Raw genomic sequence first — 24,172 nt, forward strand, 5'->3', positions numbered from 1 at the left:
GTGGGGTGGCTGCAAGTGCCCCTTGAGTGCCTTGGAGCCCAGCCCCCTGCCACCCAGCAACACTGGGAGTTCCCAACCCTCCTTGTCCTTGGACCCCCAGCCCCTCCACACCAGGAAGGACTTCCAGACCCTCAGAACCCCACCCCCACTGGCCAGTCCCCAGCCCGCCGGCTCCCTGGGTTGCCAGGAGGCGGGCGGCGCGGGCGCTCCCCCTGGGCACACACACAGTTAATCCTCGGCGGCTGCTGTTTGGATAAAATGCGCTGGGAGCGTTCGAGGCTCCGCGGCCGCTCACATCTGGCTGGGATTTGCTCCTTACACGTCTGTCCCGCTTTCTTCGGCTCTTCCTCTACTTTCGAGAAACCGCGTTTCCGCTTCTGGCCAAAGAGACCTCGGAGTCCAGGCGATCCAGGTGCCGGGAAGGGGTCGGCTGTTGCCTGCACCACCTATCCTTCCACCCCCCCCCTCCCCCGCAAACTTTTGGGGCCCTCTGTTCCGGAGGACTTTTTTTTTTTTTTTCTTCCTGCTTGCTCTCTCTTTCAACAAGTCTGGTCTTCCCTCGACCTGGCCGGGAGGAGGCTCCGCCGCTGGGAGATGCTGTAAGAGAGGCCGCGGGGAGAACGCGGGCGCCCCGCTCGCTCCCGGACGCCGGTGGTTGGCGGTAGGTGGCCTGGTGGGCGGGGTGTGTGTGCGGGGCGAGGGTAGGGGGACCCGGAGCTCCTTTTTCTGGCTTCAGCATACTCAGAGAACCGGTACCTTGACTGGGGCGGGCAGCGGGCGAGGAGCGTAGTGGGAGGGGTCGGGGCACTTGCTGCCAAGGGGCATAAAGACCAGTTGCGGGAAGGCTCCGGTGCGGGTTCCTGCTGCTGCCTGCCTTGGTGGAGATGCCATGGAGAGCCGTGGCCGTGGTCTCCCTCTGTGGCCAGGAAGCAGGAGGCTCCGTGGCAGATGCTGTTGGGAATGGCTGGTTTTGTTTGTTTTAGTCCCTAAGTGGTGTCTGACTCTTTGCGACCCCATGGACTGTAGCCCGCCAAGCTCCTCTGTCCATGGGATTTCCCAGGCTAGAATACTGGAGTGGGTTACCATTTCCTCCTCCAGGGTATCTTCCCGACCCACAGATCGAACCCTCGTGGTCTTGCATTGGCAGGCGGATTCTTTACCACTGAGCCACCTGGGAAGCCCCCGGGATGGACCTCCCTTGATTTTTGTGGCGTGTTTACGTTGCTTCACTCTTCTCCTGGTGTGAAAAGGAAAGGAATGATACCCAAGTTCCCCCTCTACCCCTGGTGGGGAGCCCCTGCCCCAATATCTCCTGGGTCACTTGAGAGCCAGCCTTGCCTGTGGGCGACTTGGACCCCACACAGAACAGGGAATGCTGACTTTGGCCCCTGCATCTAATGGCTTTGGTGCTCCTGGAGGGGATCCAGTCTGGACAGGAAAAAATGATGTCCCTTTCCCGGGGACCCTCTGGTCTGCTGGCATCATGAAGGTGGCCCTGGTTGGGGCTGGAGTCACTGAGCTGCCCTTAAGCCTCTGGACGGCACATGCCTCTTGGTGCAGCACGAAGTGCCAGGCGTCTCCACAGCACAGGTGTGAGCCCACCTGTCCAGGGCACACATGTCACGTGAGCCTGGGCCCCGCCGTGCACAGCTGCTGTGTCTTCCGTGGGACCCCAGCGTGCTTCCGGCTGACCCGCTCGGGGGGCGGACCGCTCTCTGACTTGTTCCTGTCTGTTCTCTCTTTTACTTGGTTTCTAAGAACAGAGGCAGTTTGGCACACTAGGAGTTTCCTCCTTCCAAGCTTTGAAAATGGGGAGTGTCCTGAGAAACTGAGTTTTCTCAACCGCCAGCTACATCCTGGGTCCCCGGGGGGAGGATGTGAGGTCCTCAGAGGCTGCTGGGCCTTTGCTTTTTATAGTTCAGGGAAGCACGCGGACAGCCCCACGTGCAAGGTCACACATAGAGGCACTTGACCGTGTGTGCTGCTGGGAGAGGCCGGGGAAGAAGTACATGCTCCACGAGGCCTGCTCACTGTCCCTGCTGACCAGAGAGGCCGGGAACACACGGGTGAAGGGGAGATGGGGGACCAGAGGGTTGAGCTGTCCTCTCCCACCCTGCTTCTCCACTCTCCTTCTTAACCTGAGCGCTAAGAGGAGCTTAGGGATGCCCCAACAATAATAGTAGCAATACAAATGATGACAGTGCACGTGCGTGTGTGTATCTGTGTGTTTCCCACACAGTAAGCAATGAGCAAATGCTGATTCTCAACAATTCTACCAATGGTACTGTCATCCCTGATAAGCTCAGAGAGACTGTGGCTTGCCCAGAGGCAGTAGGTAGAGGACCTGAGGCCTGCATCTCTGTGCCCAGAGAAGAGATGTGACTTGCTCAAGGATGTGCAGCTTTCCAAACAGAGGCTGGAAAACCCAAGCTTCTCAAGTTTGCAGATTTCTACTTCCCAGCTGCCCACAGAGAAAGTTCCTTGGGGCCAAGACAGCCAGGTTCTGCTTCCCAGGGACTCTGGCTCTCTCCTCTGGCTCTCTACCCCCTTCCTTCTCTCATCTTGAGTCTCTTGGGATGCCAAAGTGAGCAGCGGGTCAGGAAGACAGAGAAATGCAGGTGCCAGAGGCCTTGGATGGGCCATCTTTCAGCCAGAGGACACCGCTGCCTGTCTGGGGCAGGTGCAGCCAGCCAGTGAGGGGCACGCTCGCAGGTGGGAGCCGAGAAAGCCGACATGGCCTCGGGAAGCAAGCAGGCAACTCCCGCCTCATTCCTGGGACGTAACCTCCCTATTCAGGGCAACCAGCACAGCATAATTCTTTTGGAACATGCTTCTTTCTGTTCTTCCTGGTGCCTCTCTCCCTTCCCTCCACCCGCCCCCCCCCACTCCCAGCTGTAATTAGCATGACTCATAAACCAAATATTCTGGCATTGAACTTTACCCATCAAAACAAAGATGAAAAGAATTTCATAGATTCAGTCGTGCTGCTGGGCGCCCTCCCTGGACGTGAGCTGGTTGTTGGGTTTTTGTCTTCAGGGGTTGGACCCTTGTGTGGGTCCCTGTTCCCGGAGCTGGGGGTGGCTGAGGCTCCAGGATCGTAGGCGAGAGGTGGTAGTTTGCAAAGTAGAGGAAGAATAGAAAGTTTCCCTTCTGTTATGGTCCCCACATTCTGCTTACAACTTAAGGTAACTCTGCCTGCTCAGCCACTAGAGAGAGAAACGGCTGTTTTGGAAGCAGCCTTGTCTCCCCGCTCTGAGAGCCCAGCAACCTACAGTGGGGGCGATGGCATCCCGGGACACTTCATCTTGGTGGTGTAACTACCACGTATGCTAAGGCTAATTATTTTCTTCCTGTTTTTACCTGCTAAAATCTGCCTTCTCATAAAGTCAAATGAGACAGGGCAGCTTCCTGGATGGGACTCTTGACATCTCCTTGAACTGACCTCTCCCACAGTGCGAGGGACCACCTGCTCACATAGAGAAGGATTTGGAAAAGGACCATCAGAGCCTGACCAGGTGCTTCCTTCCGTGCCGTTGGGGCAGCCCAGGGAGCTGGTCCCCTGGGTCCTAGGATTTGGGATCCCTGGGGCCCCGCCTGGGCATCCCCAGCCTGGCAGGACCAGTTCTGCACTTAACTACGGACATGCAGAAGTGGGCATGCTGGCTCTTCCCCTCCTCCCCAATCCCATGGTGAAACTTTTGCCTCTGCGGGCTGTGACCTCTGACCTTTGTCTTCCTGCCTCTTGGAGAGCGGCTTGGTGCCATGAGCAGGCGTGGGAGCTCTTGAGACTTTTGGGGGCATCTTTATCTCTGAGTCCACATCAAGGTTGCAACCGAGCAGTGCCTGAGCAGTTGGAGGCAGAAGCAACTCCCAGATCCTGTGAAGCCCCTCATCCTTCCCCATGCTTGCTTCCCAGGACTGAGTTCAAAGCGGAATGGGTGTGGGAGGCCCCCCACTGCCCACCCAGCTGTCCCTGACCTGCCCAGAGGCCTTTGGAGTGAACTCCTCTCCAGCTGTGGACGGCACAGGCATAGTCCTCTCTCGGCTTCCTGTCTCATTCAGGATGGCCATCAGAAGAGCTTTGGGCCTGCCTGCCCCTCCATGTCTGACCACTTCCCTGCCTGACCATCCCCTTGGCTCGGGTAGAAATTTTCCTTGAAATGAGCTGGAGCAGAGCAGGAGACTGCGGGCAGGGATGCAGGATGGGATAGGAGGCAGACAGGCAGGGCGGCCGTGGGGGGTGTGGGGGAGCCTGTGGACCCCAGATTCATGGTGCCTTGTGCTGGGTCAGACGTTGCTGTTGGCCTCTGGTGGATCCCCACTTGGGGCAAGGCCCCAAACCCTTTGCCTCCCTTGCACCCCCTCCCCAAGTGGGGACATCTGGTTACCAGCCGCCTTCTGCCCTGGGGACCAGCACAGGAAAAGGACCTCGCCTGGGAAGGCTGCCAGCCCTGGTGGAGCTGCGGGCGGGTGCAGGCCAGACGTTGGTTGGGCTGGGCTCTGCCCCTCTGCCTACAGGTTCTGAGGCTGGTGGTCAGGGTGGGTGACTGGGGTGTGCTCGGAAACACTTGGGCTCTTTCTGCTTGTGAAGAGTCTGAAGTGAGTTCTGGTGAGAGATGGGTGGATCTGGGTGGGGTTCGGAGTGGCCCTGGCTCTCAGGTTTTCCAGCATTCAGGACATCTATCCCCCACCTTCCACTTCTCCCCACGGCCTTTTTTTTTTTTTTGGCTGCACAGTGTATCATGCAAGATCTTAGTTCCCTGGCCAGGGGTCAAACCCGTGCCCTCTGCAATGGAAGAGCAGAGTCTTAACCACTGGACCACCAGGGAAGTTCCCTTCCTCCCTCTATTTAAGATATAGTTATGAGAACAAGGGGCTTCCCTGGTGGCTCACGTGGTAGAATCTGCCTGCAATGCGGGAGACCTAGGTTCCATCCCTGGGTCAGGAAGATCCCCTGGAGAAGGATCTGGCTACCCACTCCAGTATTCTTACCTGGAGAATCCCATGGACAGAGGAGCCTAGTGGGCTACAGTCCATGGGGTTGCAAACAGCTGGACATGACTAAGCAATTCACACTTTTACACGAGAACAAGACCCATGGCACTGTAATCTGGGACCCATGAGAAAGAGACCCTGAGAATGTCCCATGGAGCAAGCAGAGCCAGGCCTTGGAAGCTGGGGAGCTGTGCTGGAGTTCGATGCCTGGCCTTTCCACTTTGTTCCCTTCTGATACTGTATTCTTCTCCCGGTTCCCTCTCTGCAGGGACCTCTCCTCTGGGGCCCCCACACCTGACCCCAGGCAACCTCGGAGGGATAGGCAGACACAGGGCACACTCAGTGCATCCCCCCCCCCCAGTGTCGATTATTATTATTATCTTTTGGCCACTCCATGCAGCATGCAGGATCCTAGCTCCCTGACTAGGGATTGAACCTGCACCCCCTGCATTAGCAGCACAGAGTCTTAGCCACTGGACCGCCAGGGCAGTCCCCCAAAGTCGATTCTCTACACCATTCCCCTCTGCGAGCTGCACTCAGCCCCAGACCCCTTTGCTTCTGAGCATCAGAGGGCATGGGGATCGGGGTGGGACGTTCACCATACCTGTGAGTTGTGGGCTTCCTTTTTCCCTCTCCTCCAGACCTCACCCATGCACCATTTGCTCTCTACCTTGCAAGAGCAGGGCCCTCAACATGTACATTCAGTGGGCCACAGCCCCCACGCCCTTCCATTCTGAGGTGTGAGGGGGGTTCCTGGTGATTCTGTGCCTAAACCCAAAGGAGTTCAGCTCCAGTGGTGGGCATTAAGATGTGGCCCCAAGAGATCTTAGCACATCGCTTTGATGTGATGGCTATCAGGGATGCCCCGGTGCCCTGCATGGTGCTGGGCCGGGGATAGGCCTTTAGCAGTCTGCTGGAGGGAGGGACACGAGGGCTCAGCTGGGGGATAATTTCTGCAGGGCCTGGGGGCCGCTGCTGCTATTCCCGTGGTGACCGAGTGAGCTAAGCAAGGGAATGCCTGCCCAGAAGCTGGGGGCCCCCTCTGGACCACGGTTTGGCAGAGCCAGCCCGTCCTACCTGGCTTCTTCCTGGAGGCCCCGTGAGGCGCAGCGGCAGGAGCTCTGCTGTCAGGCACCCCTGGGTCTCACCTGAGCTCTAGCACCTGCCACAGCAGGGCCTGAGTGGGTGACTCCCTGACTCTGAGCCCATTTCTTCCTTGGAGAAATCGAAGTGGCTGTAGGGGTCAAGTGCAGTAGCCTCCGTAAGGTGTGTGCCCAGAGCCCAGCACGCAGCAGGTGCTTAACCAGTGGTCGCGGTGGAGCTTTGTTAGAAGCAATCTCTGGTAATTGACAGGGCTGCTCACGGGCCCATTAACGCGCCTGACCATGCCTGATGATGGGCTCATGGGTTTTTCTCCATTTCCTCCTCTTTGATGGCTGCAGGCAGCTTCCTTCAGTAGCGAGTCACCAGTGACTGGTGTGTGAAAGGCAGAACAAATCCCCTGCTTCTAGAGAACGTGTTCCCTCCGGCTGGCCTGATTCTAGCCCCGCTCCAGTGCCTTCTCCCGCATAACCGGTACCCATGGTAACTCCAGGGTTCTGCTGCCTGATCGGAGCACTGTGTCTTCTTCTTTTTCCATCACATTGCTAGAACCCAGCCCTCTTCCCAGTGCTCAGGAGACGCAACACACACTTGTGAAAGAACGTGGGACTTGAGCACGAGGACAATTTATATTCCACACAGTCTGGCTTGAGCCCCAAACTCGCCACAGCATCCCCAAGCCCCTCCCCCATTCTCCTTTCCCTCCCATAGACTCAAATTCTTCAGAATAAACAAAATGATCTCTCAATCCCCAGGGTGGGGCTTATTCGTTATTTTTCTAAGTGGAAAATAATGTGTACTTAATGTGAAAAAATATGTGACTATTATAGGGGAAAACCCCAGAGACACTAAAATAACCAAATGGCAAACATCCACATTTTCATCACCCTGAGACAATTGCTGTCAGCAGCCAGGTGGGTGGCCTTCGGATCTCTGCAGTTACTGTATGTGCATGTGTGGGTGTGTTTTTATGTACATTTGTTTTCAACCTGCATTTTAAACTCATCAGCATTTTATGAACATCTTTTCATGCCCATAAATACTCATCTGTTGACAGAGGTCAGTCCTTGGTGCTGCTGGGTGAAGTTGCCCACCTCCCAGCATCATTTATTTGTTTATTTGCTGCTAAGTCGCTTCAGTTGTGTCCGACTCTGTACAACCCCATAGACGGCAGCCCACCAGGCTCCCCCGTCCCTGGGAGTCTCCAGGCAAGAACACTGGAGTGGGGTGCCATTTCCTTCTCCAATGCATGAAAGTGAAAAGTGAAAGTGAAGTCTCTCAGTCGTGTCCGACTCCATGCGACCCCATGGACTGCAGCCTACCAGGCTCCTCTGTCCGTGGGATTTTCCAGGCAAGAGTACTGGAGTGGGGTGCCATTGCCGTCTCCAATTTGTTTATTTAAATGCCTTTAAATGGAGCATGTGTTTCCTGGTTTGTCGCAATCTCCACCCCTCCCTATGACATTACACCCAAGACCACGGTCAATGGCTAAAGGCACTTGAGCTTGTCGCCCTGACAACCACCTCGTTTTTAGCTTTCCCTTGTGTGGATGTACCATCATTTGATTGGATGGCTTTTGCAGGATCTTGGAGGTGGTTTGTAACTTTGGTTGATGGAGGCAGTGGGTTGCAACTCTTATTTTTCTTTTTGGATCTTCGCTGCTGCTCGTGGGCTTTCCCTAGTTCTGGTGAGTGGGGGCTGCTCTTCGTGGAGGTACAGGGGCTTCTCCTCTGGTGGTGCACGGGCTCTAGGGACGTGGCTTCAGTAGCTGCAGCACCCAGGCGCACGGGCTTAGTTGCCCCATGGCATGTGGGGTCTTCCTGGACCAGGGATGGAACCTCTGTCTCCTGCACTGGCAGGTGGATTCTTAACCGCTGGACCACCAGGGAAGCCCGTAACTCTTTTTTTTTTGAAGCAGAAGGCTTTGAGTGCTGATAAGAGTAGCATTTGAGGCAAAGACGGCTACCTGATCACACCAAGACTCAGCATTCTGATGACACGTAATAGTGTGTCCCTGGCCACTCTCCCCACTTCCCTTCTCCCCCTACTGCAGACCACCCACGTTCCAAATTAGAGACAGATCTGAACACACTGGCTTGAGTCCTCTTTGGATGATGGCTCTGCTACTTGAGAAGGCCTGAAAGGGAGTGCAGAATTCAGTCAGTACTGGAAGTCAGACCCCAGACCCTGGAGATGCTTGTGAAATGAGACGCATCTCCTGTGTGTTGAGGACCTCCTGGCCTGTGAGTGGGCCAGACAAGAAAGCTGCTCTGTGCCAGATGCTGGGGGAGGAAACTTCCTGGAGGAGGTGGCATCGGGCTGGGCTCTGAAGGACACGGCGATGGGGAAGGTGGCAGGAGAAAGATGGAGGATGAGACCGTGGTGTGACCTGTGTTGGGACTCCCAGTGGCTCTAGGTGGCTGGCGTGAAGGATACAGGTGCAGGGGTGGGGATGAGGGGCCAGAGAGGAGACAGGAGATAGATGGGGACGCTCAAGAGTTTAAACATTTCCTTTATTTTCGTGGGAAGCCGTTGGGGCCAAGGGTGGCATTCAGATGTGCAGGTTTGAAAGTGGCCTCTGGCAAGCAATTCGGAAGGCAGAGGAGAGACGAGACAAGTGCAGGGCTGAGACAAAAGCGGTGATGGCACCCTAGATGGGGAGAGAAGACCTTCCGGAGGCCTGGTGATGGTGCAGGAGAAGCAGGGGTCTGGGGGTCTCCCAGGTGCCAGCCTGGGGCCCCTGTGTGAACAGCTGTACATGCAGGAGTAGGAGCAGGGCTGCTGGGGGCTCAGGGAGAAGACAGGAAGCTAACAGGGGGCTCGAGCATCTTACGACAGAGTGAGGAGACCTGGTCTGAAGACAGCTGGACACCTGGGTCTGGACCAGCGCTGTCTGATAGGACTTTGCGACCATGATCGTGTCCTCCCAACTGTGCTGTTCAAGAGGGGAGCCACTTAAGATGTGCTTGAGTGATGGAGAATGGAAATTTTCACTTTGTTTAGTTGTCATTAATGTATCTGGCCCCAGAGGCCAGACACTACTGTTCTGGAGAGCGCAGGCCCAGAGCTTGATGATCAGGGACGCCTGCTGGGGACAAGGATCGAGGAGCCATCTGCGGAAGCCATCGTATAGGAAAAGATGGGCAGAAAGCGTTTGGAGTGAGAAGGGCTGCGAGCTGAGGAGACAGCCTGGAAAACACCTGTCTCTAAAGGGGTAAACACTGGGAGACAGGGTGGGCTGGAGCGGAAGCGGGGAGGCGGGTGGTCATGTCCGGCAAGCGCTCTGCAGCACACATGAGAGCAAGAGCCATCTGGGCTGGATCGGGAGGTGGCGGGACTGTTGGATGCTGAGCTAAATTACACTCTTGACTTAGAAGCCACTAGATGTGGGACAACATTCTACCTTTTGCCAAGCTCCCCTCGCCCTGCCCCATCCCCAGAGCTGGCTGTAAAACGCAGCAGTGATTTTCGGGTTCCAGAAAATTGAAAACGGTTGTGCTGCTTGTAAAAGGGATAGTACGTTGGCCATGGAATTCCCAGCTACTTCCCAGCCTCCGTCTTGAGGGCGGCCAGCCCTCTGAGGGTGTCACCGCCGCGGGGCAGTGGGCCGGGGGCCAGGCCACCTGCATTGCGGGCTCCGGCGAGGCACGAGCTGTCAGTGGCTCCTCTCTCTCGCACGGTTCTCAAAGCGGGGGCAAGCCTGCCGCCCGAGGCCTCACAGCTGGGAGGTGATCTAAGGACAGGGCTCTAGTCAAGGAAATCTTTGTTTGCACTGGGGAGGCTGGGCTGGCCAGGTGCCCCCGAAGGCCCGCCGCCTGCAGCCCACGTGGTCTCCTTGTTTGCAGGGCCTGGGCAGAGATTTAGGCAGTGTCTGCTCTCAGCTCCAGGTGAGCCCTTTCTGGTCTAGGCACAGAGAGTTGCCCCAGGAGAGGATGGAGAGGTTTCAGGATGGGGAGGAGGCCTGGCCCGTCTTACCTTGGCTGTGTGGTCCCAAGTCAGCGCAAAGGAAGCCCTCGCTTATTCATCAGCAAGTAGCCCTGGAAGACTTCATTGCCATCCCTGGCCTTGGGCTTTGGAGGGAACAAATAAACCCCCAAACCTTAAGAAAACAAACCCTCTTCCTCTCAGCCGAGAACAGCTTCTTGGGAAAAGGAGAAGAAGGAGATTCAGTGAGGGAGATGGGCGCCAGGACGCCTTCATCTTTTGGGAAAGGCTCAGCTGACCCCCACTTGACTGGCGCATGTGTGTGTGTGTGCTCACTTGCTTCAGTCGCATCTGGCTTTTTTCTACCCTAAGGACTGTAGCCTGCCAGGCTCTTCTGTCCATGGGATTCTCCAGCAAGAATACTGAGTGGGTCAAAGCCGGGGCTCTGGGACAACCCAGAGGGATGGGATGGGGAAGGAGGTGGGTGGGGGGTTCAGGATGGAGAGACACATGTACACTTGTGGCTGATTCATGTCGATGTATGGCAAAAAAACCCCCACAATATTGTAAAGTAATTAGCCTCCAATTAAATAAATTTTTTTTTTTTTTAAGGGAAACACACACACACAAAGAATACTGAGTACATTCCCATGCCCTCCTCCGGGTTATCTTCCCAACCCAGGGATTGAACCCGTGTCTCCTGCATTTCCTGCTTTGCAGGCGAATTCTTTATCCGACTGGAGTTTCTTTAATATAGGATGCCCATCTCCCACCGCTGCTTCCTCTAGCGTGTTGGGAGGAAGCCAGAGAGGGCCCAAGACCAGCTGGGGCTGCCCCATTACAGAAGGGAAAATTAGGTATGAGTTGGGTGCCTGGGATTGGTGAGCAAACGTCATTTATCAAGTGGATGTCACTCTGCCTCCCTCCTGCCCATCCCTGGAGGAGCCTGGTAAATGGAAAATTAGTGTGAGGAATGGCTTCTGGGGAAGGAAAGCAGATACCATGTGTTAGACAATCCTGATGGCCAGAGGGACACCCCAACATGGGGCTTTCTCCTTTCTGGGCACCCCAGGATCTGAGTCCAGGGGACCTCTTGCAGCAGCTGGAGAGCTCTGAGCATCTCAACTGGAGAATTTCCGCCAGATGTCAAAGCAGAGAGGGCAGCCCCGGGGCTTCCTTTCTGGTGGAGAGGAGACCAGGGAGGGGAGGGGGGCAGGAGCAGATGTGCCGGTTGCTGGGCTGAGGGATGGATGATGCTGGGTTGAGACAGACTCTGATTGGATGCTGAGTCAAGTCGCCTTCTTACCTAGAAGACGGTAGGTATGGGAAGACATCCTATCTTAGGCCCAGCTTTCTTGGGAGATGTGTGTGAAATTTGGGGGTTGATGTCCAGGCCCTAGAAAAGCCAGACGAAGATATTTGTCTTGGGGGTGAATTGAGCTCTGGGGCCTGGCCAGAGCTCCTGGAAAGCGTCAGCTGATACAGAGGAGCAGAGTCCTTCAGGAGATATTAAGCAGGGTTGGTGACTGATTCAGTGTGGCGGACATGTGAGAGGAAGCATCTAAATGGCTCCCAGATTTCTTGCCCGCTGTTTGCTCATGCTTCCTACTCCCCCACCCCTCAACTTCATGTTAAAGGACTGAGCTGCCCAGTAGAGCTTTCTACGGTGATTGAAATGTTCTGTTCTCTGCCCTCCAGTATGGTAGCTCCCAGCTCCTCGTAGCCATTGAGACCCTGGAATGCAGCTAGCGTGACTTGAAACAGAATTTAGAATAATCTTTCATTTATTTTATCCTTTTGGCCGTGCCATGTGGCATGCAGGGTCTTAGTTCCCCAAGCAGATATCAAATCCTTGCCCCCTGCTATGGAAGTGTGGAGTCTTCACCACTGGACCGCCAGGGAAGTCCTTAGAATGTTCTTTAATTTTAATTGGTTTAAAATGAAATAGCCACAGGTGGCTGGCGGCCACTGCCGGGCACAGCACGGGCCTAGAATGTCTCTCTCCATTTTTTTTTTTTTTTGTAGATGGATATCTTTTTTTAATTTTTAGTTTGTCTCGTTTGGGCTGTGCTGGGTCTTGGTTGCTGAGCGGGCTTTTCTCTAGTTGCGGGGAACGGCGGCTAGTCTCTAGTTGTGGCACGTGGGCTTCCCGTTGCCTGGCCCCTGTTGTAGCCGAGCACCGGCTCTAGGGCCCGCGGGCTTCAGTAGCTGAGGCACACGGCTCAGTAGTTCTGGCTCCCAGGCTCCAGAGCACATGCCTCAATAGCTGTGGTGCACGGGCTTCGTTGCCCTGCGGCACGTGGGGTCCCCTGGATCAGGGACTGAACCCGTGTCTCCTACATTGGCGGGCGGATTCTTTACCACTGAGCCACCCAGGAAGCCTCCAGAATGTCTCGTTTTGAGTCAACATCTGCTGTTCTGCCTTGAGCTGTCTCCTTCACCGGCTGGCAATCGCCTTGAGGTTACGGGGTGATTATAATCGGTAGTGGCATCCCTGCCTCCCAAGCTCTTGCCTGATGCTGTGCGCATCACCGGCATCCAGGAAACCGTGGCTGTGTTCAGTTTTCTGCTGAGAGGCAATTCCTGAGCTACGTAGGCCATTTGGACTTGTCTTCTAAATTCCTTCTAATCCAGGGAGATACCGGGTTTCTCTCCCCTCTCAGAGAAGCTGGTTACCCGATGATGATCAGGGAAGAGGGAAAACCATGGTTATAAAATGCTTTTGTCCAAGGGCACTGAGCTGGGTGTGGCCACAAGGCACAAAGCAAATATGTGGAGCCTGAGGGCTGGGAGTTCACCATCAGAACACTGGCTGACACCCTGGAAGTGGGCAGGCCCCCCAAAGTGTTGGGACTGATTTTTAAACAGATATAAAGAAACTTAGACTTGGGCATGAAAATCCTCTCCTTAAAGGCTTCACCACACATCCATTCCAGGGCTCTGGAAGATAAAAATAATTAACCAAGAAGTGTTCTCACACTTCCTGCCTTCCTCCAGACCCTGCCATTGACCCAATTCCTCCTTTCCCCTCCCACCTACTGTTGGGGAGGGTTGAGGGAGAGGAGAAGAGGAGCCGCAGGTCCTGAAGGGAGTGAGTGGTAGAAAAAGATGTTCATGGAATTGCCATGGAATCTGGCAGCTGAGTGTCTTGCAGGGTTTGGGATGGGCAAGTCCAGAACTTGAGTCATGTTGGAATCGACCTCAGACGCCTTGACCGCAAGGCAGCCAGGAGACTGGACCACGCAGGACCAGATTCAGGAGGGTTACACACCCCTGGCCGAGGCGTCCTGGGGGCCACTTCCTGGACCTGCCTCGCTGAGCACAGCACGTTCTCCTGAGTCACCTTTCTGGGCTCCACACCCCCTCTGTTGCAGGGGACTTTGTTTCACTGGAAATCACTAAAGTGGGCCAGAGCCAAGTTTGGTTGGAAGTTGGGCAACACTGTTTTTTGCCCCAAAGTGAGTAAAATGATCACAGTCATGAGGCTGACTTTGCTGTGGGACTTGGGGAAATGGTTCTGAAGATAGTTGCTTAGAGGGAAAGGTTTCAATCTGGGTTTGCCTTGGCTCCAAAGAGGAGGTCCTTGAGGAGAACCTCCAGCCTCTGCTGACCTCTCTCAGTCCGCCTGGCGCCTCCGACACTGCTGGGCCAGCACGGCTCCACCCCCGCCGATATCACCAGCCCTTCACCAGCTGCATCCTGGGCTCCGTCTCTTCTGACCCAGGTACAGAAAAATTCCCTTTCTTGACTTCAAAAGAGACATACCAACGTGCAGAAGGGTGCTTCCATTGAGGGTGCAGGACTGATTCTCAACTGGGAGGATTTCTGCCTCTGGGGGACACGTGGCAAAGTCTGGAGACGGTTTTCTGCTGTCACAACTGGGGGTGGGGTGGTGCTGATGGCATCGAGTGGGTGGAGTCTAGGGATACTGCTAAACATCCGGCAATGCACACACGAGAGCCCCTGCCCCTCCCCCCACCCCACGACAAAGGCTGATCCAGCCCCAAATGTCCATGGTGCAGAGGCTGAGGGACCCTGGGGGCAAAGGAATCCAAGATAACTCTTTCCTTCCTCTTGCTGTTATTTTCCAACTTTCCCCAAATGAATTATATATTACTTTGGATTCAGGGGGGAAAAGATGTTTAAAGAAAGGAAAATCTCTTTTCCTTTCAAGTGATGCAAGTTTGGCATTGAACAGGAAAACGAGAGTAATTATCAAGGCGCCAAGGAAAAACAGAGGAAATACAGAAATAGGGCAATAAACAAATTTGGAGAATTCAATCTGACAAATATTTGTCGAGTAGAGGGTGCTGCAGGATGCTTGGCGGGTCCAAGATGAACAAGACCATGTCCCAGGCCCAGAGGAGGTCACGGGTCTGCAGTGCAGAAACTTCGCGGCCAAGAAAAACTCTTTGCAGAATGAGACAATAAGAGAAACACAAACAACAAAGAGTGGGGGGAACTGGTTCCAGCTGAAGGGCTGGGGGGGCTTTCCTGGTGGCACTAGTGGTAAAGAACCCACCTACCAATGCGGGAGACATAAGAGACGTGGGTTCGATGCCTGGGTCTGGAAAATCCCCTGGAGGAGGGCATGGCAACCCACTTCAATATTTTTGCTCGGAGAATCCCCATGGACACAGGAACCTGGGGGGCTACCGTCCATGGGGTCGCACAGAGTCAGACACAACTTAAGTGACTTAGTCCACAGCCGTGCACCAGGGTCTGGGAGACCTTCAGGAGAAATATGAAGCATCTGGTTGGGTCTTAGGTAGGATTTTGATGTGATCGGAAGGCAGCCTGTTGAATTCAAATCCAGTCCCGTCGGCTTACAAATTGGACAGCCTTAGGCTAATCAACTTTTCAATGTCATTTTTTCCTCACTGGTGCTTAGTCACTCAGTTGGTGTCCGACTCTTGGCAACCCCATGGACTGTAGCCCATCAGGCTCCTCTGTCCATGGGGATTCTCTAAGCTAGAATACTGGAGTGGGTTGCCATACCCTTCTGCAGGGGATCTTCCCAACCCAGGGATTGAGCCCAGGTCTCCTGCATTGCAGGCAGATTCTTTACCATCTGAGCCACGTGGGAAGCCCTTCTTCGTTGGTAAATTTGTTCTAATAATGAATGAATATTGTCTCCTTCAAGGGTTCACTGCAGGTCCATCTGAGGCCTTTGGTGGGGTAAAACCTATTAATGAGGAAGTAATCTCAGAAGGAACCATAACCCACAGGGTTGTATGGATGAATGGAAATGCTATCGTGATCCCCAGCACCGGGCCTGGGGCAGTTGTCAGTGGAGCTCGGGCTCTAAGCCCTGTGGGCTTCAGTAGCTGCAGCGTACAGGCCCAGTGCTGTGGTGCATGGGCTTACTTGCCCTGCCGTAAGCGGAATCTTCCCGGACCAGGGACTGAACCTGTGTCCACTGCAGGTGGAGTCTTCAACAATGGGGCACCACGAAAGTCCAGGAGAGATTCTTTTAATATGCGTTTTACGAATTACACTTATAAGTACAAACTTTCTTTGTGAAATGGAGGTGAGGTAGTGAACATTTTGAGTGGGGGGGCTGGTTCCAACCAGTCTCTAGGTCATTGGGAAGGTCTCTGGGCCCTGACTCTTGGCAGGTAGAGAATGTGGAGGTGGCAGGCCCAGCTAATCCACTGCAGGGGATGGGGAGTATGCAGAGAATTGAACAAGCAGTACAAGTGTGGGTTGGGGGCTTGGGGGTGGGGTTCCCACGGAGGCCAGCCTTCCTGGTTCAATCTCATATCTCTAAGGACCCACTGGGATCCTCAGCTCCCTTGGCTCTGGGTGCTGGTCCTCTGCTTCCCCCAGGTTTTCCTGACTTAGCATGGGGCTCCAGCAGGGCCAGAGCATTCTGTCTTCAGAGCTAAAACAGCGAGCCCACTAACACACAGAAGAAAGAACAAAGCTGAGGGGCGGCACAATGAGAGGGTCGTGCCTTCCCGGGCTGCGAGGTCTCTGAACCAGGGGAGGTGCAGTACGTCCATGGAGGCCCACGATGTGTAAAAGGAGTATTCACCTGGATAGACGATTAGCAAGAAAAACAACTCATTCTTTTTTTTTTTTTTTTTAGGAACTATGTATTTTATTTTATTTTATTTTTTAATTAATTTATTTATTTTTAATTTTTACTTTACAATTCTGTATTGGTTTTGGCATAGATTGACATGAATCCACCACAGGTGTACATGCGTTCCCAAACATGAACCCCCCTCCCACCCCAAAAACAACTCATTCTCAGTATTTTCGTTCCCCTTAGATATGAAAAGAGGAATTAAAGAAAAATCAGAAAATCAGACAGGAACTTCTGAGGCTGTTTCCTTGCTTTGATGCTTTGTTCCTCCCCCATGAGGCCTGGTTTCCAGCCCCAGCCTGGCTGAGAAGAGGGGTGGGCGTTCTTACGCCCCCAGCTTCAGCCCTTTCGCTGCACAGTGCAGAGCGTCCAATTTAGTGTTCTCGTCAGCCCTTTCCATGTTAAATTGTATGTTTTGGTGAACGAAATGGGTTGGGATTGACCACCGTCTTCCCTTCCATGATGGGAGGTTTTCCAGCCACCAGAAATAGCCTAGGTGCATGTGACTCCTGACTCCACATGTGTGTAACCCCTACGGCTGGCCCGGGTTAGCCAGGGTGGTAACTTGGACAGTGAGAAACAGGTGAGATGCTGTGTCTGTTTTAAGCTCAAGCACTGCCCCCTAGTGGGCTCACTGGGAACCACCCCAGTGGTCAGCTCTTTTTAGAAGGACTGTCTCAATCCTGGACAAAGAGGGTCCTGTCCAGAGCTTTTTGGAGAGACATGGAGCTGGCTTCAATGACAATAAGTGCCCTCTGGGGCTGGGCAGACTCGCCCCCCACCCCCACATCAGATGCTCAAGGACACTCACTGGGAGCAACTTGACACCTTCCTGCACACTGGCCCCCATGGTGCCGGCTGGGGCAGAGTCACTGCACAGTGGACCCCCAGATTCATTCGGATTTTGCTCATTGTCCTAACACGGTCATTACACAATCATCTGCAGAGCTCAGGGTTGAGGGGTCTCCTTCCTGGGAGGCATGGGGGCGCTGGGCAGAGCCACGCTCAGCGGCCACAGGCAGCTGGGTGCTCCAGGGTGGAATGTGCGAGTCTGTGCATATTAAGTTTGTGAGTGTGCTGAGAGAGTGCATGTCGGGGGTGGGCACGCATGTGAGCCTGAGTGTGCACATATGTGAGTGCATGGGAGTATACACGAGTGTGTTGAGTGTGCAAGTATGAACACAAGAGTATTTGAGTGTGTTTTAAGTGTACTGTCTTGAGTGTGTGTGGAGTGTATTTGTGTATCAGTGTGTATTGACTGTGTGAGAGAGGGTGTGAACATGTGTGTGTGGGCCCGTGTGTATGTGCATGAACATGCTCTGGGGTTTGTGTGTACGTGTGGGAGTGTGTAGCGAGGTATGTAAATGTGTTGAGTGTGTGAGTGTGTGATCACCCTCCCAGGAGGAGTGGCAGTGAAGCGCCTCTCAGTGTAGTGTCTGGGGTGAACTCCGTGGGCTTGCTCTCCCCGCGGGGCTCTTCCAACCCACGTCCTCCGTGTGTCTCCCCAGCAGGGCTCGGCGGGAAGATGGGCTCCCGCGGGCTGGGACTCGCGCTGGCGTGCTGTCTGCTGCTGGCCTTCGCCTGTGCTCTGGTGCTGGGCCGAGTGCCCCATGGGCAGCAGGATCAGCAGGAGCAGGAGGGGACCAGGGAGCCGCTGATGGACCGCGCTGAGAGGTGAGGCTGCGGGGCGTGGGTCCCGGAGCTCCCGGCTCCGTGGTGGGGACAAAGGCCGAGTCCGGGCGCCCCCGAGCGCTTGCTGATGGGCAGAGGAGAAGGCGCAGAGGCTGAGGCTGAGGAGCTGGGGGACGGAGGCAGCACTTCTCCTTTCAGTGACCTGGGCATGTTATCTGCAACTGTGGATAGTGACCCAGCCTCATTCCAACCCCAGAGGAATGTGGGTCTGCTTGAGGTTCTGCAGTCACATCCTTAGAAAAAAACAACCCCCCACCCCAGCAGCCTTTGGTTTCTTTGCATTCTCGCCTGTCCTTTGAGAGTATCTATTAGAGCTCTAAGCACCACCTGGAAGTAGAAGGCAGGGACGCTGCTAGACCGAGAGTGGGTCTCCACCACCCTGCTGTCTGATCACATTGCCAGGTGGGGGACAGTGGGTGAAGGACTGACACAGGAAGTGGTGGCCTTCCTTGAAAAGCTATGACTTTCTTCCTCATGGCATTGTCTTCATATACCTGATAGCTCAACTGTAAAGAATCCGCCTGCAGTGTGGGAGACTTCGGTTCGATCCCTGGGTTGGGAAGATCCCCTGGAGAAGAGAAAGGCTGCCCACTCCAATATTCTGGCCTGGAGAATTCCGTGGACTGTATAGTTCACGAAAGAGTTGGACACGACTAAGCAACTTTCACTTCACTTCACTTCATATACATATGCCTTCAGTGGTACACAGACTCTAGGATCTTTGGGATATTTTGTAGGGATACATAAAACGCTTAGGATTACTGATGGAAATGTTGTTCATCAAACAAGAGGTCCTAGACACCCAGTGCTGGCTTTGAGTTTTATCAGCACTTTTCACTAGTCAGCTTTGGGCTGACTTGATACTCAAGGCTTTGGGCTGTCTTGGAATATATTGGAATTGCATAGGTCTGGGGCAAAGGAACATCATTCTTGGGCCTTTCTGCTGGCTCAGACTTATAAAGACTCTGCCTGCAATGCAGGAGACCCAGGTTCCATCCATGGGTTTGGAAGATCCCCTAGAGAAGGGAAAGGCCCCCCACTCCAGTATTCTTGCTGTAGAATTCCACGGACAGAGGCAGACTACAGCCCATGGGGTCGCAGAGTTGGACACGACTGAGTGACTCACCCTTTCACACACACAACAGCATTCTTGACCTTTGTGTTTTCTCCTCCTCCTCTTCCTCCTTCTTTTCATTCAACAAACATTAATCAAGTGCTGCTACTGCTCTGGCCATCCGCTAGGCCTGGGGACACACACATGAATGACGCAGTCTCTGGGCTCCAGGAACTCCAAGGCTGTGGCGGGACAGACATGCACGACCCACTTCAGTGAGGTTGGCTCTGCAGTACAAGTGTGTCCACAAGGTGGATGTGGAGGGTGGGGGAGGGTGGGTGGGGGAAAGTTAGGTGGAGAAGTGACTGGGTCTTGAAGGTCACTGGGGGAGCATCCCAGGCACAGAAGCAGGGGAAGCTGCCTGGCAGCCAGGGCAACACGGGTGAAGGGCAACCTTTCCAGTGTCTGACTGTGTAAGGCTGGTGGGTCTTTTGAGTAGTGGGAGCCAGTGTTGGAGGGTGGAGGCTGGGAGGATGGGATGAGCCTGGTGGGGAAGGATCTCTCTGGAGCTTCATCTATAGGGGAGTGGTGGAGAGACTGGCATTTCATGGTGTTCTAGAAAGAATTCTGGAGGGTGGCAGAGCAGGGGATGAACAGGCAAGGGAGAGATGAATTCCAGGAGAGCATTCAAAATGCCAGTGGTCTCAGAAGTGGGGAGAGCCAAGGGCCCAGCTCCTGGAGGTACTTTGATGGTGGACTGGGCGGACCCCTCAGGACTGCATGATTCTCAGAATGGAGCAGAGAAGCATCTGTAATGAGGCTGAAGGTCCCATTCTGGTCATGCTAGTCTTGCTGCTGCTGCTGCTGGCGACAGGGTTTGGAAAGAGAAGAGTCTAGGGACAAGCAGCAGTGAAGGGCGTCAATTTGGGACACTTCTTATGTGTGGGGCTCATGGAATCTTTGTGGAGACTTCTGCTGGGTGGTGGGGGCAAGGTTTCCTCTGAGAGTCTAGGACTTGTTTAGTTGCTGAGTCGTGTCCAACTCTTTTGCACCCCTACATGGACTGAAGCCCACCAGGCTCCTCTGTCCATGGGATTTCCCAGGCAAGAATACTGCTTTTTCGGTATTGAATACCATAGGAGTGGGTTGCCATTTCCTACTCCGGGGAATCTTCCCCCAGAGAACCTGAGTCTTCTGCATTGGCAGATGGATTATTTACCACTGAGCCACGAGGGAAGCCCCTAGAGCTTGTAGGTAGCTGAGTTTAGGGCATTAGAGATCCTTTTCCTGGATTGTCTGTGGTTTGAAAATAGGATCAGAGTAAAACAAGGGGCTGACCCTTTGATGAGAGGGCTGTGCCACCTCCAAGATGGTGCTGCCACAACCGAACAGCTGCAAGCAGAGAGCACGGTGCAGTGCAGTGTGACGCCGGGAGGTGGCAGCATGGAGCTGCTGCTCCCCGGGATCCTCGGGAGCCCCTTTCCTAATGTCAGGTTGTAAATGGGACCGTAGAGTCCAGCTGCTGCAGCTCCCAGGAACCCCACAGCGTCTGGCTGAGCCCTCTCATTTGCAAACAAGTCAGCTTAACACAGTGTCTTCCAGAATCCAGGAGGTCAGAGTTCCAAGTTAAGTGAAGTGAAATGAAGTGAAATTCGCTCAGTTGTGTCCAACTCTTTGCGAACCCATGGATTATAGAGTCCATGGAATTCTCCAGGCCAGAATCCTGGAGTGGGTAGCCTTTCCCTTCTCCAGGGGATCTTTCCAACCCAGGGATCGAACCCAGGTCTCCCGCATTGCAGGCAGATTCTGTACAGTCCGAGCCACCAGGGAGGCCCTGGATACGTGAAGGGGAGGTTCATTCAAGGGCTGCCATGTCACGCCATCCAGAGACCCCTCCTAGAGGCGCCATATTTCTCCCGTGAAGCCTCCATCTTGCCAGGCCCTCAAATTACTGCTGTTTTTGTTATCGTTATTTCCATGACAGTCACTGCAGTTAACGGAGGGCAGGGGCTCTTTCTGAAACTTCACCGAGGATCTCAGAGTTCACCAAGAGCCAGTGCAGCACATCTGGGAGAAAGATGTGGCTTCCCAGATGGCGCTAGTGGTAAAGAATCCACCTGCCAATGCAGGAGACACAGGAGACGCAGGTTCAGTCCCTGCATCTGGAAGATCCCCTGGAGGAGGAAATGGCAAGCCACTCTAGTATTCTTGTCTGGGGACTTTCACGGACAGAGGAGCCTGGCAGGCTACAGTCCGTGGGGTCACAAAGAGTCGACACGACTGAGCATAACAAGAGTGCAGCATATCTGAGTTGAGAGCAGCGAGTCAGGTAGCCCAGACCCTCTAGCAGGAGACGAGAGAAGAGTGCCTGGCTCTGAGAGCTCCTGGCTTTCACAGTGATGTCTTTACTCCCTTAGGGATGAAGAAGAGCATGAAAAATACGGCCCCAGGCAGGACGAGGAAGCCCCTGCTTCTCGGTGCCTCCGCTGCTGTGACCCTGGTACTCCCGTGTACCAGGCTATCCCGGTGCCGCAGATCAACATCACCATCCTGAAAGGTCGGGCACAGAGACCAGCCGAGGGCCCCTTCCCCTGGGGAGCGGAGGGGGCGCTGCCCTGTCCTGATCTGAGGGCAAGGCAGAAGATGGAGTTAGGGAGGAGGAAGGGCAGGGGCAGATGGCTCCCTTGGGACACTGAGCAGAAGCATGCTGTCATCCAGGGGGGAGGAAGGAGTTCCGTTTCTGAGGTTCTGGTCCCCTTCCAAGAGGAGAGATTGGGGAGGGGACCACGGGAGAAGGAGCCTCAGGGCAGCTCTGGGTCTCACCCCACCTGCATTTGCACCGAAAGCCTCAGGGTCATGGTCCTGCAGGCAGCACATCACCTCGCGCAGCCTGGCACAACTGAGTCGGGAAGCCAGGCGGCCTGGGTCCTACATCCCCGGGGCTCTGTGTCTGCAGTTCATCCGCTTCGAGAGCGCCGTTGGCCTGGCCGCTGCTCCTGTTGCTTTTGGATAAATGCTTTACGTTGCAAGGATTTTCCAGAAGGAAGAAAAAAATTTTTTTTGATTGCTTCTGGATGAAAATAGAATAATCCTTGAGATTACTTGACACCGTGTGTTTTCCCGTGCTGTTTAGGTGAGAAGGGCGACCGGGGAGACCGGGGCCTGCAAGGCAAATATGGCAAAACAGGGTCCATGGGTGCCAGGGGCCACACGGGACCAAAAGGGCAGAAGGGGTCCATGGGGGCCCCTGGGGACCGCTGCAAGAACCACTACGCCGCCTTCTCCGTGGGCCGGAAGAAGCCCCTGCACAGCAACGACTACTACCAGACGGTGATCTTCGACACGGAGTTCGTGAACCTCTACAGCCACTTCAACATGTTCACGGGGAAATTCTACTGCTACGTGCCCGGCATCTACTTCTTCAGCCTCAACGTGCACACCTGGAACCAGAAGGAGACGTACCTGCACATCATGAAGAACGCAGAGGAGGTGGTGATCCTGTATGCGCAGGTGAGCGACCGCAGTATCATGCAGAGTCAGAGTCTGATGCTGGAGCTGCGGGAGCAGGACGAGGTGTGGGTGCGCCTCTTCAAGGGCGAGCGCGAGAACGCCATCTTTAGCGACGAGTTTGACACCTACATCACCTTCAGCGGTTACCTGGTCAAGCCGGCCAACGAACCCTAGCCACCTGCCAGCCTCCATCGCCACAGGCTCACCTCCCCTTCTCCCCGTGCCCCGCCCTGCTCCGCTGGACCTTCCCCACCCCCTCCGCCATCTGGAACCCCCCTCACCCACTCCTGATCACCCCTCCTGCACCCGGGTTTCCCAGGGCCCCCACGCCCCCCTGCTTTGGCATTCGACATGACGCCCCTCACGGGAGCGGGAAGCAACGTTGGCTGGGTGGTCCCAAGCCTTGCTGTGTCCGAACGTGCCATCGCCAGGCAGGTGTGCCTACGGGAGTTCCCCTCTGTGTACACGTCCTTGAGTGAGACCCTCCCCCGACGTGCCCCACGACAATGACAGGCCAGGGTGTCCCAGAGCAAGCCACCCTTGCTCCTGCTGCTGGGAATAATTAAGCCAGCTCTAAAGGTTGTGAAAGGAGCAAAGTAAACCTTGAAAAGAGAGGGAGGCAGTTGTTATTTTTGTCTTCCGCCAGCCCCGCTGGCTCCCAGGAGGGATGTCTCCACTTGAGGTGGTGGAAGGCTCCTGGTAAGACAAGATCTAAAGTGGATGCCGAGGGTATCCACTAGAGAGGAAACCACTGGCTTAATATTTTAGGCCACATACAAACCTTCTTGGCGGACAGCTGGACTGATGTCCACGTCCTGTGGACATTCCTGTGGCCTTGCCCAGGGGCTCAGCTGGTCTTTCTGAGCCACAGTGGTGAAGGGATCTGAACTGGGTGGCAAGTGTCAGCTCCTCAGAGGGGGCAACCATGCCCTCGGCTTTGGCTTCTGATTGGGGGGAACAGTCTGCTCACTAGAAACTGTGGGCTTCTGGCAGCAGGTAGTTCTCTGAGCAGCAAAGGTCAGTACAGCCCAGACAAGCCACGCATCCTCGCGTGGCTCTGTTCACTGGCGCCCCCCATGCCCCACCCTGGTATCCTGGGCAGGGCTTCCACGCCTGTCACCCTAGCACAGGCTTTCTGTCCCTCTTCTCCAACAGGTCAGCTAAGGAAGGCCCAAGGGTCTTTGGTTTTGTAGCAGCTGTCATGGTTGCACAATATTTTCAATAAAACCTGCTCATACACCATCTCAGAGTCCTACACCCCAGAGGGTTCAGCATTCAGCCCGCCAGGACCCTCCCCTGGGACCTCTTTGACCATCAGCCTAAGACCATGCAGGAGAGGGCTTTCCTGGGCCCCAGAGCAGGGGAGAGCTGGAAGGGACTGGAAGCCTCCCCCTTGCCTGTCTCTGGAGCCCCTGCACAGCTTAGCCTCTGAAAGAGGGCATGTCCCCACCACTGGTGTCAGAGCCTCTGCTCTGAGCGGGATGTGGGGGCGCTGCCTGGATCGGTGCTCTAGTTCTTGGCTGACTTTGGCCAGGCAGCCCTCCCCCGCTTCCCTACATCAACCCCCCAGGGCGGGGTCACCCTGCCTGCTTGGGCCGTAGGCCCGACAAGAGGCCTCCTGTTCACGATCTGGTAATGCCCGATCTTGACCGATCCCTCTGGGGATCCCACATCCCTCCCTCTGCTGGTCAGACTTTAAAAAATGTGTTTCTGTTCCTGCTGGTGAGCAGGGTGCCCGCCCGCTGCTTTGTGCTGCCTCGGTGCTCTTCCAGAAAACATTAAACTCGGAATTGTGTGTTTCAGCA

At 54.9% G+C, this 24,172-nt stretch overlaps 1 protein-coding gene and 1 non-coding gene across 5 annotated transcripts; one reads left to right on the forward strand and one right to left on the reverse strand.

Annotated features, from left to right (window-relative positions):
• The first annotated feature begins 219 nt into the window (after positions 1-219).
• Positions 220-24,172, forward strand: C1QTNF1 (C1q and TNF related 1). 4 transcript variants are annotated; one of them, XM_040244737.1, is made up of 4 exons: positions 220-661; positions 17,623-17,785; positions 21,275-21,414; positions 21,991-24,172. In XM_040244737.1, the coding sequence occupies exons 2-4, from the start codon at positions 17,637-17,639 to the stop codon at positions 22,539-22,541; spliced, it is 840 nt and encodes a 279-aa protein (XP_040100671.1). In that variant the 5' UTR covers positions 220-661; positions 17,623-17,636; the 3' UTR covers positions 22,542-24,172. The 4 variants fall into 4 exon arrangements, with proteins under 4 accessions (XP_040100671.1, XP_040100675.1, XP_040100674.1 ...); XM_040244741.1 differs by having other exon boundaries at positions 251-661; positions 17,620-17,785; XM_040244740.1 differs by lacking the exon at positions 220-661 and adding an exon at positions 13,498-13,744 and having other exon boundaries at positions 17,620-17,785.
• Positions 4,757-4,829, reverse strand: TRNAG-UCC. Its single transcript has one exon. It is a non-coding gene; the product is annotated as a tRNA-Gly (tRNA).

The sequence above is a fragment of the Oryx dammah genome, unplaced genomic scaffold (genome assembly GCF_014754425.2).
Source record: "Oryx dammah isolate SB20612 unplaced genomic scaffold, SCBI_Odam_1.1 HiC_scaffold_8, whole genome shotgun sequence".
NCBI lineage: Eukaryota > Metazoa > Chordata > Mammalia > Artiodactyla > Bovidae > Oryx > Oryx dammah.

What these genes read in the sequence shown, in the direction of transcription:
- C1QTNF1 (XM_040244737.1), top strand. Translation starts at nt 17,637, where the DNA reads ATGGGCTCCCGCGGGCTGGGACTCGCGCTGGCGTGCTGTCTGCTGCTG. An exon ending in CTGATGGACCGCGCTGAGAG is followed by an intron (nt 17,786 to 21,274) that starts GTGAGGCTGCGG and finishes TTACTCCCTTAG; the next exon opens with GGATGAAGAAGAGCATGAAA. An exon ending in CAACATCACCATCCTGAAAG is followed by an intron (nt 21,415 to 21,990) that starts GTCGGGCACAGA and finishes CGTGCTGTTTAG; the next exon opens with GTGAGAAGGGCGACCGGGGA.